Source organism: Coccinella septempunctata, chromosome 7, assembly GCF_907165205.1.
Source record: "Coccinella septempunctata chromosome 7, icCocSept1.1, whole genome shotgun sequence".
Classification (NCBI taxonomy): domain Eukaryota; kingdom Metazoa; phylum Arthropoda; class Insecta; order Coleoptera; family Coccinellidae; genus Coccinella; species Coccinella septempunctata.
Window position 1 is genome coordinate 21,256,968 of NC_058195.1, and position 12,116 is coordinate 21,269,083.

Genomic DNA, 12,116 nt, shown 5'->3' on the forward strand with positions numbered 1-12,116 from the left:
TTCGTAATTCTACTACTGGACCTAACCTTACAAAATCATGAAACGAAAACAACCGGAACATCGAAACAGGTGAAACAACACTAATCAGTCAATAACACAGATACACGCAAAACAGGTAGAGCAGGAAGTCGAACATTTTATATAATTTTTTAAATTTTCTTGAATAATGGGATGTAAGATTTATTTAGGTTCAAGTTCGTTTGAATATTCAAGCATTTGTCATTTTTCATAATTTCGTCTTCTATATGAATATTCTCTAAAAAGTCAAGTCTTGTTAGGTTTTTGGTGTCTGTCCTCAGGATAATCTTGGAGTTCCCCTGTGGACTGAATGCGTGATTATTGAACTTGACATGATGTCCAAAAACTGACTTGTCGGGATATCTCAGATGTGTTTCAGTGGTAATGAAGATGGTTACCCTATTGTAGCCGAAAACGTTTTACCAAAAAATAAAATATACTTGCTGAGATACAAACTCCTTGACTTCATCTTAGAATTTTCCAAGTACACAGCTTTAGATACTTCCTCATACATATCACGCTATGGTGCACTTAGCTGTTAAATATAAGAGTCTATCCATCAGAAGATCTGAAATTCGTATCGACGTTTGGTTTTTACACAGGTGCATGTTCAATGGAGTTACTCCAACGTTTGCCGTTGTGAGAGCCTCAAAGAATGTACCCATCAGTGACAGACTTTACTTAGAACACAAGATTTTGAGGCGTAATATTAGAAAACACTACAGAAGACTGCAAGAGATCGATTGCAACATGAAGATCACCTACGACCTCATGAGGGAGGAAATGGACTTTGAAGAGATCCAGGACATACTTCGGAGAGTGTCCATCTGTGTGGAGTACAGAAGGGAAATGAAGTTTTCCAAGGTAAGCAGGAAGTTGAACAATCTAATTTCTCGTAAGAACTTCAAAACTAACAACGCCAACCGACGTCCCAGTCAAAATTTCTCGGACTTCAAGTTCCACGAAAGAATCAAAAATATGACACAAGTTAGATTCGACGAGGATGAACTCAACTTACTAAAGCTTGGGCTGAAATTCTCCTTTGAAAGAACGAACGCTCCTCCACAGCGCCGATTACAGCTGAAGGAATTTTCCGTGGAGTTAGACGTTATCTTGGAAAACATATGTAAAGATGATCAACATCGGAATGATGTAAGAAACGAGCTTCTCAAGCACATCCAACCTCTCCCAGCTAGACCTGCTAAAATTCATAACAACACCCCCCACAGCTCCGGTACCAGAAGACCATTCCCATCTGTTCTAAAATCCGTTAAAGAAAAAATAGAAACTCACAACCTGATAATTACAAAAGCCGACAAAGGCAATTGCTTGGTCATTTTGGACAAACACGTCTACATTGAAAAAACTGAAAATTTCCTTGACTCGGAGAACTTTAAAACACTGGAACACTCTCCCCAGCCAACTTTAATGAAGAAGTTTAAAACATACTTGAAGGCATGCGACGAGTTTTTGTCCGAATTTAACGCTCCAAAAAACCTCATTCCTAGCAATCCAAGCGTACCAAAGCTATACGGTCTTCCTAAAATTCATAAGTTGAACGTCCCAATTAGACCTGTCGTAAGTTTTGTCAACACACCAGTCTATACGCTCTCTAAGTTCATGTTATCTGTCTTGAAAAGATTGTGCAGTTTCGAGCCTGAGTTTACCGTCAAGAACTCACTTTGTCTGGTTGAAAAACTTAGGGATCTTAGGCCGGGCACCGATTGCCTCATGATTTCCTTTGACGTGACCAACCTTTTCACTTGTACCCCCAAAGACGAGAGCGTGAAAATCGTGAACCAGTTTCTTATAAGTCAGCAGATTCCCGAACAAACCCGCATTGATGTCATCACTCTCCTCAATTTCTGCCTTTCACAAGACTATTTCTTGTTCAACAAAAAGTTCTTCCAACAACTAGACGGACTGGGGATGGGAAATCCACTTTCACCTTTCATCGCAGACGCATTTATGGATTTTGTGGAAAAGATAATCCTCACACGGTTTAGCCATGTTATTTTACACTGGTCGAGATACGTCGATGACGTCTTCGTCCTCATCAGAGAATCTTTGATGTCTCCAACTGAACTTCTCCATGAGATTAACAAAATACACCCAAATATCAAATTTACCTTAGAAGTTGAAACCCAGGGATCAATCGACTTCCTTGACTTGACCATCAGTAGAAGCGAGGAGAGTTTCTCTTACAAGATCTTCCATAAACCCACACAGACCGATGTACTTATACATGCAGACTCCAACCATCCGAGGTCGCATAAAATGGCCGCTTTTCACTCTTTCGCCAATAGACTCCTGTCAGTTCCCATGACCGAATTTGACTATGAAGCCGAACTGAACATCATACAGCAGTTGGCTCAGAACAACGGTTACAACCCCTCCATAATCACTTCTCTAATCGAGAAGATCAAGAGAAGGAATCTAGTGAGGATCGCCTATCCGTCCGTTCCCGACAGCGCACCCGCCAGAAAATTCTTCTCCCTCCCTTTCATCAACACAAGAACTTATGAGGGTTCAGTTAAAATCCTCAAACGCGCTTTCCCAGACATTGAAATATCCGCAAAAACAACTAACACTCTGGGCCTCCACTTGATTAATACAAAGGACAAAACCCATGACCTGGAAAGGAGTGGAATATATAGATTGGGCTGTGGCGACTGTGAAGCTACCTACATCGGTAGAACCTTTAGGCAGTTAAAGACTAGAATATCCGAACATCTGAGATATCCCGACAAGTCAGTTTTTGGACATCATGTCAAGTTCAATAATCACGCATTCAGTCCACAGGGGAACTCCAAGATTATCCTGAGGACAGACACCAAAAACCTAACAAGACTTGACTTTTTAGAGAATATTCATATAGAAGACGAAATTATGAAAAATGACAAATGCTTGAATATTCAAACGAACTTGAACCTAAATAAATCTTACATCCCATTATTCAAGAAAATTTAAAAAATTATATAAAATGTTCGACTTCCTGCTCTACCTGTTTTGCGTGTATCTGTGTTATTGACTGATTAGTGTTGTTTCACCTGTTTCGATGTTCCGGTTGTTTTCGTTTCATGATTTTGTAAGGTTAGGTCCAGTAGTAGAATTACGAATTATTGTGCTGATGGCAAAAACCGAAAATGTTACCATCCTTAACGTCAATTGTAATCATTTAGATACTCTTTATTATTAGTTTGACATGTAAGTTATAGACTGACCCAGACGTTCTTGGGACCTTTAATGTTTATGTGTTTCAGTGGTACTGAAGATGGTTACCCTATTGTAGCCGAAAACGTTTTACCAAAAAATAAAATATACTTGCTGAGATACAAACTCCTTGACTTCATCTTAGAATTTTCCAAGTACACAGCTTTAGATACTTCCTCATACATATCACGCTATGGTGCACTTAGCTGTTAAATATAAGAGTCTATCCATCAGAAGATCTGAAATTCGTATCGACGTTTGGTTTTTACACAGGTGCATGTTCAATGGAGTTACTCCAACGTTTGCCGTTGTGAGAGCCTCAAAGAATGTACCCATCAGTGACAGACTTTACTTAGAACACAAGATTTTGAGGCGTAATATTAGAAAACACTACAGAAGACTGCAAGAGATCGATTGCAACATGAAGATCACCTACGACCTCATGAGGGAGGAAATGGACTTTGAAGAGATCCAGGACATACTTCGGAGAGTGTCCATCTGTGTGGAGTACAGAAGGGAAATGAAGTTTTCCAAGGTAAGCAGGAAGTTGAACAATCTAATTTCTCGTAAGAACTTCAAAACTAACAACGCCAACCGACGTCCCAGTCAAAATTTCTCGGACTTCAAGTTCCACGAAAGAATCAAAAATATGACACAAGTTAGATTCGACGAGGATGAACTCAACTTACTAAAGCTTGGGCTGAAATTCTCCTTTGAAAGAACGAACGCTCCTCCACAGCGCCGATTACAGCTGAAAGAATTTTCCGTGGAGTTAGACGTTATCTTGGAAAACATATGTAAAGATGATCAACATCGGAATGATGTAAGAAACGAGCTTCTCAAGCACATCCAACCTCTCCCAGCTAGACCTGCTAAAATTCATAACAACACCCCCCACAGCTCCGGTACCAGAAGACCATTCCCATCTGTTCTAAAATCCGTTAAAGAAAAAATAGAAACTCACAACCTGATAATTACAAAAGCCGACAAAGGCAATTGCTTGGTCATTTTGGACAAACACGTCTACATTGAAAAAACTGAAAATTTCCTTGACTCGGAGAACTTTAAAACACTGGAACACTCTCCCCAGCCAACTTTAATGAAGAAGTTTAAAACATACTTGAAGGCATGTGACGAGTTTTTGTCCGAATTTAACGCTCCAAAAAACCTCATTCCTAGCAATCCAAGCGTACCAAAGCTATACGGTCTTCCTAAAATTCATAAGTTGAACGTCCCAATTAGACCTGTCGTAAGTTTTGTCAACACACCAGTCTATACGCTCTCTAAGTTCATGTTATCTGTCTTGAAAAGATTGTGCAGTTTCGAGCCTGAGTTTACCGTCAAGAACTCACTTTGTCTGGTTGAAAAACTTAGGGATCTTAGGCCGGGCACCGATTGCCTCATGATTTCCTTTGACGTGACCAACCTTTTCACTTGTACCCCCAAAGACGAGAGCGTGAAAATCGTGAACCAGTTTCTTATAAGTCAGCAGATTCCCGAACAAACCCGCATTGATGTCATCACTCTCCTCAATTTCTGCCTTTCACAAGACTATTTCTTGTTCAACAAAAAGTTCTTCCAACAACTAGACGGACTGGGGATGGGAAATCCACTTTCACCTTTCATCGCAGACGCATTTATGGATTTTGTGGAAAAGATAATCCTCACACGGTTTAGCCATGTTATTTTACACTGGTCGAGATACGTCGATGACGTCTTCGTCCTCATCAGAGAATCTTTGATGTCTCCAACTGAACTTCTCCATGAGATTAACAAAATACACCCAAATATCAAATTTACCTTAGAAGTTGAAACCCAGGGATCAATCGACTTCCTTGACTTGACCATCAGTAGAAGCGAGGAGAGTTTCTCTTACAAGATCTTCCATAAACCCACACAGACCGATGTACTTATACATGCAGACTCCAACCATCCGAGGTCGCATAAAATGGCCGCTTTTCACTCTTTCGCCAATAGACTCCTGTCAGTTCCCATGACCGAATTTGACTATGAAGCCGAACTGAACATCATACAGCAGTTGGCTCAGAACAACGGTTACAACCCCTCCATAATCACTTCTCTAATCGAGAAGATCAAGAGAAGGAATCTAGTGAGGATCGCCTATCCGTCCGTTCCCGACAGCGCACCCGCCAGAAAATTCTTCTCCCTCCCTTTCATCAACACAAGAACTTATGAGGGTTCAGTTAAAATCCTCAAACGCGCTTTCCCAGACATTGAAATATCCGCAAAAACAACTAACACTCTGGGCCTCCACTTGATTAATACAAAGGACAAAACCCATGACCTGGAAAGGAGTGGAATATATAGATTGGGCTGTGGCGACTGTGAAGCTACCTACATCGGTAGAACCTTTAGGCAGTTAAAGACTAGAATATCCGAACATCTGAGATATCCCGACAAGTCAGTTTTTGGACATCATGTCAAGTTCAATAATCACGCATTCAGTCCACAGGGGAACTCCAAGATTATCCTGAGGACAGACACCAAAAACCTAACAAGACTTGACTTTTTAGAGAATATTCATATAGAAGACGAAATTATGAAAAATGACAAATGCTTGAATATTCAAACGAACTTGAACCTAAATAAATCTTACATCCCATTATTCAAGAAAATTTAAAAAAATTATATAAAATGTTCGACTTCCTGCTCTACCTGTTTTGCGTGTATCTGTGTTATTGACTGATTAGTGTTGTTTCACCTGTTTCGATGTTCCGGTTGTTTTCGTTTCATGATTTTGTAAGGTTAGGTCCAGTAGTAGAATTACGAATTATTGTGCTGATGGCAAAAACCGAAAATGTTACCATCCTTAACGTCAATTGTAATCATTTAGATACTCTTTATTATTAGTTTGACATGTAAGTTATAGACTGACCCAGACGTTCTTGGGACCTTTAATGTTTATGTGTTTCAGTGGTACTGAAGATGGTTACCCTATTGTAGCCGAAAACGTTTTACCAAAAAATAAAATATACTTGCTGAGATACAAACTCCTTGACTTCATCTTAGAATTTTCCAAGTACACAGCTTTAGATACTTCCTTATACTTATTGAGTTGAAATCAGATTGGACCTCCTCGAGCATTATCACAAACCAGTCTGTCCAATAGAGTTGATAGAGTGTATTCCATTATTCAGAGTTCTGAGTGTAGTGAGATGGATCTCGATCTGGTCTATGAGAAGCCTTCGAAGTGTCCAACTTGAGCGTAGAGGTACCTGAAACTTAAGAGGCCTGAGAAGTAAGTTGTGTAAAGTTAATCTGAGGTGACATGTATATAAATGAGAGTGAATACAAGTATATAAGCTTCTAATAGAGTGGTGTGAAATGTGAACTTGGTGCTAAAATTAGAGAAATTAAAATGTGAGTGATTGTCGAGGTGATGTGATTCACAGTGAATGAAATATCGATGCATTTTGAGGAGGTTGAAGCAGTTAGGTACATTGAGCACGTGGTTGATTGAGAGATTTGGAGAAAATTGAGAAAATATACATGCAAGTATGATAGAGAGATGTAGAGCAGAATATTGCGAATGTAATTATGAGAAAATGCATAGCGATGGAGCGAATGTTGAGAGGAAAATTATGTAGAATGATATTCTAACGTGACACATGCAAAAAATGGTTACATTTTTTGTTGAGTGAAAAAGTACTGTACCTTTTTGAGATGTTGATCGATTGATAATTATAATATAAAATAATATTATTAGATTTGAGATGACTGAAAAAGTTGAGAGTGCACTAAAATTCACGTAAAGAATTTAGACCAAGTTCCAATTCACTTGAGCGAACGAAGAATCTAGGGAGAATGTATTGAACTGAGCAGATTCAACAGGTTCCACCGGTTTTTTCGAGCAGCTGATTGACAGCGATTTTAAGGTTACGTTCACAGAAGCATGTAACGATAAACGTAGTCACTGAGTTGCTAGAGATGTGCACCGAGTGTAGAGATGGGTTAAAAATTACTCCAATTTTTAACATTCCGGCCGCCATAATTAACGGAGTTGATTATAATCGAGTAGGTCTTCGTAAATTATCCATTGTGAGGAAGTTGAGGCAATCCATCACTCCAGTGTCTGAGCTACTCAATCCACCCATAACTGGAGCGAAAAGACTGCTTTCAATCCTCAGAGTGTGGAGGAATGGATGAGATGGCTGCACTTGAGATGTGGGTAGTTGTGCCATGAGTTGTTGAGAGCGGTGCCACAATGCCTTGCACATGTAGAGTTGTTTGGTGAGTTTCATCTATAACCAAAGAAGTAAATTGAGATTGTCGAGGAAGAATAATTGGATGCTTGCTATCTGGGTCGAGCTGAGAATGGGAAATTCGTCCGCCTACACGAATTACACCATTGTTGTCGAGTGAGTCTACTGAATACATGTGAAGAGAGAAGTGGAGTGTGTGATTGAAGAGCCTTGAGTTCATGTGGAAAGTAGACTTTTTGAGTTGCCTTCGAGATGCTTCCAAGTCAGTTGAAGTCAGGTGTGTGAGGTGTGCTGGATCCAGCTTCCGTTGGAGTCGTGCGAGAATCTTTGAACAAATAGAGGTAATTCGTAACAATTTATTCAAACTGGAATACCTATAGAGGAGATCCCATGAGTAGTCTGACGTAGTGGAGGTGAGTATAGAGATGACTGGTCTTGCTTCTGATTCATGGTCGGTTGTCGGTGCCGGCTGACGATTTGGCCATGAATCTTCTGACTTGGAAAGCCATGGTGGTCCCGTCCACCATAGCGAGTGGTTGCGAAGTTGAGATGAAGTTAACCCTCGTGATGCACAGTCAGCAGGATTGTCTTTGCCGGAAATATACCTCCAATGGGCCCTTGGAGTTAGATCTTGGATTGTTGCAACTCTGTTCCGTACAAAGTCCTTCCAACGTGAAGGGTGAGTGTTGATCCAAGCTAGAGTGATTGAGGAGTCCGTCCATAGAGGGGTTGAGTGAATGTTGAGAGCTAAAACATTATGCGCATAATTAACGAGTCGAGAGAGGAGAAGAGCAGCTGATAATTCGAGTCTCGGGATTGTGAGTGGTTTTAAAGGCGATACTTTGGTTTTGGAGCAAAGCATTGTAACTTTGCATTCCTTGGACGGAGTTCGAACGAGAAGGTAGAGAACGGCTGAAATGGCGAGTTGAGATGCATCAGAGAAGCCGTGGAGTTGAATGAAAGAACCCTCTTGAGTGTTAATCCATCTTGGAATTGTGATGCTGGCCAGCTTGGAGAGATCTTCACTGATGTCGTACCATTTCTGTTGGAGTAGTTGAGGTAGAGGTTCGTCCCATGATAACTTTTGGAGCCATAATTCCTGCAACAACATTTTAGCCCTAATCGTAACAGGGGAGACTAAACCGAGTGGATCAAATATTTTTGCAATATGAGATAGAACTGATCGCTTGGTGATCAAAGACCCAGATAGATTGGAGCTGACTTTAAAAGTGAAATAGTCCTCTTGAGGGTACCAGATTAGACCTAACACTTTAGTTGAGTGAGAACCTTCATCGAATGAGATTGTAGTGGATGTTGATTCTTCCTCTTGAGTGACGTGAGAGAGACTTGAGACGTTTGACTGCCATTTTGCTAGCGGAAGGCCGGCCGCCATGCAAAGGTTCTGGAGTTGTTTGGCAATTTCGAGAAGTTGATGTTCAGTATCTGCTCCACCACAAATATCATCGACATAACGACCTTTCGTTAATGGAGGAATGGCTAGTGGAAAGTTGTGACCCTCATCTTTGAGAAGTTGGAGAAGAACTCTGATTGCCAAAAATGGAGCTGATCTAGTTCCGTATGTGACTGTTGTGAGATGGTATGTCTTCACGTTGTTGTTTGAGTCGAGCCAAAGGATGCTTTGAAGATCCCAATCATCAGGATGAACAAGAATCTGTCTGTACATCTTTGTGATATCTGTAGAGAAGACAAATTTAAATTTACGCACCCACATAAGAACATCTATCACGTCGAGTTGCAGTTTCGCTCCGGTGTGCATAATATCGTTGAGAGAAATACCAGTTGAGGTGGGGCTGGAGCCGTTGAAGACTGCTCGCAGTTTCGTTGTAGAGCTGTCTGTTTTGAGAACACCATGATGAGGAAGAAAATATCTTGAGTTGACCTTTTCTGACGAGACTGGTTGCATGTGCTGGAGGAGTTCATATTCATCGAGAAATTGGTGGTAGAGCAGAGAGTAGTCAGGATCCTTGTCGAATTTCCGAATCAAGGCTTGCAGACATCGGAAGGCTCGTTGTCTGGAAGAACCTAAGACGTCAATAGATGATTTCAATGGTAATCTTACCATGTATTTCCCTGAGGAGAGCCTAGAGTGAGTAGAGACAAAGTGGTTTTCACATTCTTGCTCGTCAGAGGTGAGATGTGACGTAGACGTTGTTTGAATTTCTTCCTGTTCCCAAAACTTAGTGAGGAGATGATGAAGGTCTTCATCTTGAACAGTTTGAAACATTGGAGATTGGATTGGAAGGCGTTCCTGTTCTTGACACACAGGTCCTAAGATTAGCCAGCCGAAGATTGAGAGTTGCGCGATTGGAGATGATGGAGGGCCTTTTTCCATCTGAGGAAGAACAACTGAGCCATATACATCAGCACCCAAAATGATGTCGATGGCTCTTGAGATGTGGTATTCTGGATAGCTAACTTGAGATGCTGGAGATGTAGAGATTGCTGAAAACATGTATAGAAGGAAGGCAAATTAGAGAAAGATGATGAGAGAATGTGAGCATCAATATTTATGGTTTGATGGTCATACGTCGACTTGAGAGTGAGGGCGAGAGATCCTTGTGTCTTAGAAGTCTTTCCATGAATTCCCACAATTACAACATGCGACTTCCTTCTAGAGGTGTTGAGTTTTCTGGCTAGATCTTGAGAGATGAAGGTCAGCTCGGATCCACTGTCGATGAGTAGTCGAACCGTGTGTGATCCTGTTGAGGTGATGAGATGGGCGATGGCAGTGGCGAGGAGAGTGTTGAGTCGTGGTTGAGGTAGCTGAAGAAAAATAATTCAACGCTTCTTCGAACTATTTTGAAGGCTTTAGAGCTGAGTTGCTAGAACTCACCTCCCTTTGAGCAGATTTTTGAGATGTGAGAGCGTATTGTGGAAGCACTCGAGGGGGTACCGGTGGAACTTTGCAGTGTGGTTTACTGCTGAGAGGAGCATCATGTAGAAGAGTGTGATGACGACTTCCACAGATTTTGCAGATCTTTGTCGTTCTGCAAGAGTGGCGATGATGTCTACCGAGGCAGTTGGAGCAGAGGATGCGAAGTAACACCACATCAGCTTTTTCCTGAGGTGAGCGCTTGGAGAAGCGAGGGCAATCTGCAACGAAGTGGTCGCGTCCACAATCATCACAGGTGTAGCCCGGCATAGAAGAGACTTTCGAGATTGGAGTGTTCGAGGAGGCCGATTTGCTTGAGATGAGTGGAGTTGAAGGTTTAATTGGAGCAGTAACCTTTTGAGAGATGGTGTGCACTGTTGTGCGAGAGCGAGAGGATTCTTGAGATGACTGTCTCTGATTGGACTCAGTCCATTCTAGAGCTCTGGAGCGAGATTGGAGGAACTCCATCAACTGAGCGAAGGAGGGAAATTCGTTATTAGAGGAGATGAGAGTTTCCCAATGAGTGCGAGAGGCGTGATCCATACGATTGATGATATGGAACACCAAAAGATTATTGTTCTGCTCTAGATCTTCACCTAGAGCTTTCAAACTTTGGAGAGGATTGACGATGCTGTCAATAAATTGACGAAGAGATGAGGCGGTAGAATTTTTCTGATTCGCCAATGAGAAGGAGAGAAGTTTTGAGTATTGAGAAGAGAGGAGCAGCCTTTTATTTTCATATTTATCCATAAGCTTCTTCCAAGCTATGGGAAAAGAGACTTCCGTTAAGGGAAGACTAGAGATGGTGTCGAGAGGTTCTTGAGAGAGACATGTCCGAAGGTAATGTAACCTTTCAATGTCAGAAATTGAGGTGCTATTGATCACGAGTGATTGAAAAAGGTCTCGGAATGCAGGCCATTTTGAGAAGTCGCCTGAGAAGGTGGGAATTGAGATGTCAGGCAATCGAGGACGAGTTTGAGAAGACTGAGGGGCTTGAGCAGAAGTGGATGGCTGTGAATCCACAGGATTGAGTGACATATTGAGTTGTATTAATTTCGAGATGGCTGATTGGTATAGAGAGTATTCCTCGAAGAAGACTGAGGATGCGAAGTATTCGTGGTCGAGACAAGACTCAGGCCACGTTGACTCAAAATACGAGTGAGTCTTTGAGAAGTTCTTATGAAGGTCTTGCAGCTGTTCTTGAGTGTGTGACAGGTCTTGCACAGTCCATGTTGAGATGTTGGACAGCTTGGAGAAGATGTCCTTCATGAGTTGCAATCTACTCATTTGAGTGGTGACTTTCAATTTGAGGTTGGTGGGAAGACCAGCCGAGCGAGTTTGAGGTCCCACATCAGGCTGCGAAGATGTGGAAGATCTGGATGATCGAGTAGGAGGGACCTGGAGTTGAGCGTCATCCTCTTTTGGAGATGGAGAAGATCTTCCCGACTTTTGAGACATGACCTTTTGAGATGAATGTGATATGAATGAATGATTATTCCAACTCAATCATCCGGCCCGAAGGACCAAATGTTCAAAAATCTGGGTGTTGAGATTTTTGGCAATTACTTAAAAGTGGACTGTTACCAAATGATTGAGTTGGAGATGGTAAAATAAAATCTTTATTGTATATCAAACACGTCACATAATAAATAGACACTCGCATGAAGTAAAATTATATACAACATCTAAACAGAGTGAACCTATTTACAAGTATTGAGAAGTTATTGAGAGAATTTGAGAGTAATGTTTCAATGAGAAAATCAACGTTG

At 41.3% G+C, this 12,116-nt stretch overlaps 4 protein-coding genes across 4 annotated transcripts; 2 read left to right on the top strand and 2 right to left on the bottom strand.

Moving 5' to 3' along the window:
- Positions 1-540: 540 nt before the first annotated feature.
- On the top strand, positions 541-2,626 carry LOC123317626. The gene is made up of 2 exons (XM_044904231.1): positions 541-2,457; positions 2,579-2,626. Exons 1-2 carry the CDS (start codon positions 541-543, stop codon positions 2,624-2,626), a joined length of 1,965 nt encoding a protein of 654 aa, XP_044760166.1.
- A 798-nt stretch (positions 2,627-3,424) lies between these two features.
- Positions 3,425-5,872, top strand: LOC123317627. The gene has a single exon (XM_044904232.1). It carries the CDS (start codon positions 3,425-3,427, stop codon positions 5,870-5,872), a length of 2,448 nt encoding a protein of 815 aa, XP_044760167.1.
- Positions 5,873-7,256: 1,384 nt separating this feature from the next.
- Positions 7,257-9,537, bottom strand: LOC123317628. Its single transcript, XM_044904233.1, has 2 exons — positions 8,677-9,537; positions 7,257-7,493 (listed from the first exon to the last, which is right to left on the bottom strand). The coding sequence occupies exons 1-2, from the start codon at positions 9,535-9,537 to the stop codon at positions 7,257-7,259; spliced, it is 1,098 nt and encodes a 365-aa protein (XP_044760168.1).
- An 88-nt stretch (positions 9,538-9,625) lies between these two features.
- LOC123317564 lies at positions 9,626-10,670 on the bottom strand. Its single transcript, XM_044904149.1, has 2 exons — positions 10,309-10,670; positions 9,626-10,238 (listed from the first exon to the last, which is right to left on the bottom strand). The coding sequence occupies exons 1-2, from the start codon at positions 10,615-10,617 to the stop codon at positions 9,750-9,752; spliced, it is 798 nt and encodes a 265-aa protein (XP_044760084.1). The 5' UTR covers positions 10,618-10,670; the 3' UTR covers positions 9,626-9,749.
- Between the last annotated feature and the right edge of the window lie 1,446 nt (positions 10,671-12,116).